The sequence below is a fragment of the Austrofundulus limnaeus genome, unplaced genomic scaffold, assembly GCF_001266775.1.
Source record: "Austrofundulus limnaeus strain Quisiro unplaced genomic scaffold, Austrofundulus_limnaeus-1.0 Scaffold711, whole genome shotgun sequence".
Lineage (NCBI taxonomy): Eukaryota > Metazoa > Chordata > Actinopteri > Cyprinodontiformes > Rivulidae > Austrofundulus > Austrofundulus limnaeus.
In genome coordinates this window covers 123,606-125,703 of record NW_013953113.1, presented here as the reverse complement: position 1 = coordinate 125,703, position 2,098 = coordinate 123,606, and the positions used below count along the sequence as shown (strand labels likewise).

The following is a 2,098-nucleotide window of genomic DNA, read 5'->3' as shown; positions in this document are numbered from 1 at the left end:
ATATATCGGGATATACCGTATCGTGACCCCTCTGTCATGGTATGTATCTTATCGCCAAATTCTTGCCAATACACAGCCCTATGCATTACAATATACAAACCTTTATTTATTTATACATTTAAATATTTGACTCCCTGATTAAATCTCACTGTTGGAGTCCTCATGATAATCATAAATTACTGTGGTAGATATGATAAATTATTATTAATAATTAATAAGTAATTTAAACTTTGTGAAGCAGCGAGGGGATCGGATTCCAGAGTTCCCAGTTTGAAAGCCTTTTTGAGCTCTTCAGTGGGACTGGAGTGTGGATAGTTGTGTGTTCCTGTGATGGTCTGAGATGTGAGAGAGGCTCCAGCTCCACCCTGACCCTGATTAGGAACGAGGAGGACAAAATGGATGGATGTTTGTAAAGCAGAAAACACATATTTCAACATAAAACATTTTTATTTAATCCCTATTAATAACATTTATAATTTTTAAATGTAAAAAATAAAGTGATAAAAATATTTGACAGCTTTTAGGCATGAACACGTTTGTAACATTTATTTAAAATATACCTGTTTAAAAAAGTGTCTATTTCTTTAAGAAAATGGTAAATAATTCTCCATTTTTTAAAATAAACTTTTACCAGTAAAACATTGAACTCTTGGCGTTTTCTACTTTCCATTTTACTAACTCTTGTAGATACAAAATATCAGTTCTGTAAAAAACAAGTACAGAAAACAATTTCTCCCAATCATTGTGAAAATAATTTGTTTTCCTACGTTTTAATGCTCTTTTCCCCTCGACACAGAGGTAAACAAAGTGAATATCTGTGCTGTAAGGGTTAATTCTCTGAAGAGTGGGGGTTGGGGGTGGGGTTCAGTGTGTGTCTGTGAGGACAGAGGGACTCTGAGAGAGAACTTGTTGAGTTTGTGTTTAACAGGGTTTAACCGGAGATGTGTCTTTAACAGCAGCTTTTGTTGACATCCTTTGAAAAGTGTTTTGTTAATAAAAGTTGCAAAGAGCACACGGGTGACTTTTGTTCCATTTGTTTAGCATTTAGAGCGCTGCTTCTCTAACGGTCAGTCGATCTGCGGGCACCGTACTGGTGACCCCTGCTCTAATGTGTGTAGTATTTACATGTTTAAATGTTCAGTATGCTGTTAATAATGTACCTTTGATGTCCCATATTATCAACTTTTCCAACAGGACAAAAGAGGTGATCTGACCGATGATGTTGAGGAGCCCAAGGTACAGGCTGGAACCATAAATGCAACAGATTGTTAAAGTCTGAAAACACGAGATCTGATGGAAAATTTCCATTTTTATAATTCAGGGAGAAGAGGATCATCACTTCCGGAAGCCAGCCAATGACATCACTTCCCAGTTGGAGATCAACTTTGGAGACCTGGGCCGTCCAGGCCGTGGACGTGGTGGACCACGAGGTGGTCGGGGAGGTCGTGGCCGTGGTGATATCCCCAGGCCGTCCCGTGGAGGAAGGATTGATCGGGTGTGTGATCTAAACCAGTGGTTCTTAACCTTTCTGACCTCAGGGCCCAATTTATTGAGCAGAAAGAGACACGAGGCCCAGTCACACATTACTAATGTATGGATCAGAATGATAATTATTATAAATCTTAGTTTAATTTTTATTGTATTTACATTATAACTAAATTAAATACACTTACATTTTTAACTAGGGTTCATGCCGGGTCTTAAAAGGTCTAAAAAAGTCAAAAATTTGAAAATGAAAATTTTAGGCCTAAAAAAGACTTTAAAACGCCCAGATTTTCATCCAAGGTCTTAAATTTAATTCTGTCAGGTCTCAATTCTTTCTACTTTTGATCATTCCTGAGAACCGTTGGCTGCATAAATAAATAAAGTTAAAAGTCGTAATCAGAGTTTGACTCGATCTGTCTTCATGAAGAGCTGAGTTTGTTACTGGTCATGATGAAACTACAAATCCCCTGATAACTGCAGGTAAAACTGTTACAGTTTACTTCATGTTTTTGACCTGTTTGCTGCTACAACCCCCCACACACAGCCCCCCACATACAACCCCCCACATACAGCCCCCCACATACAACCCCCCACATACAGCCCCCCACATACA

The 2,098-nt window shown here is 38.3% G+C and overlaps 1 protein-coding gene across 1 annotated transcript in view; it reads left to right on the top strand.

Annotated features, from left to right (window-relative positions):
* The window catches only part of LOC106532037 (plasminogen activator inhibitor 1 RNA-binding protein), an 18,431-nt gene that overhangs the window by 13,826 nt on the left and 2,507 nt on the right, over positions 1 to 2,098 (top strand). The window contains exons 7-8 of the mRNA XM_014028024.1: positions 1,195 to 1,236; positions 1,322 to 1,495. Coding sequence (XP_013883478.1) covers positions 1,195 to 1,236; positions 1,322 to 1,495 — 216 coding nt within the window. The remainder of the gene's footprint in view (positions 1 to 1,194; positions 1,237 to 1,321; positions 1,496 to 2,098) is intronic.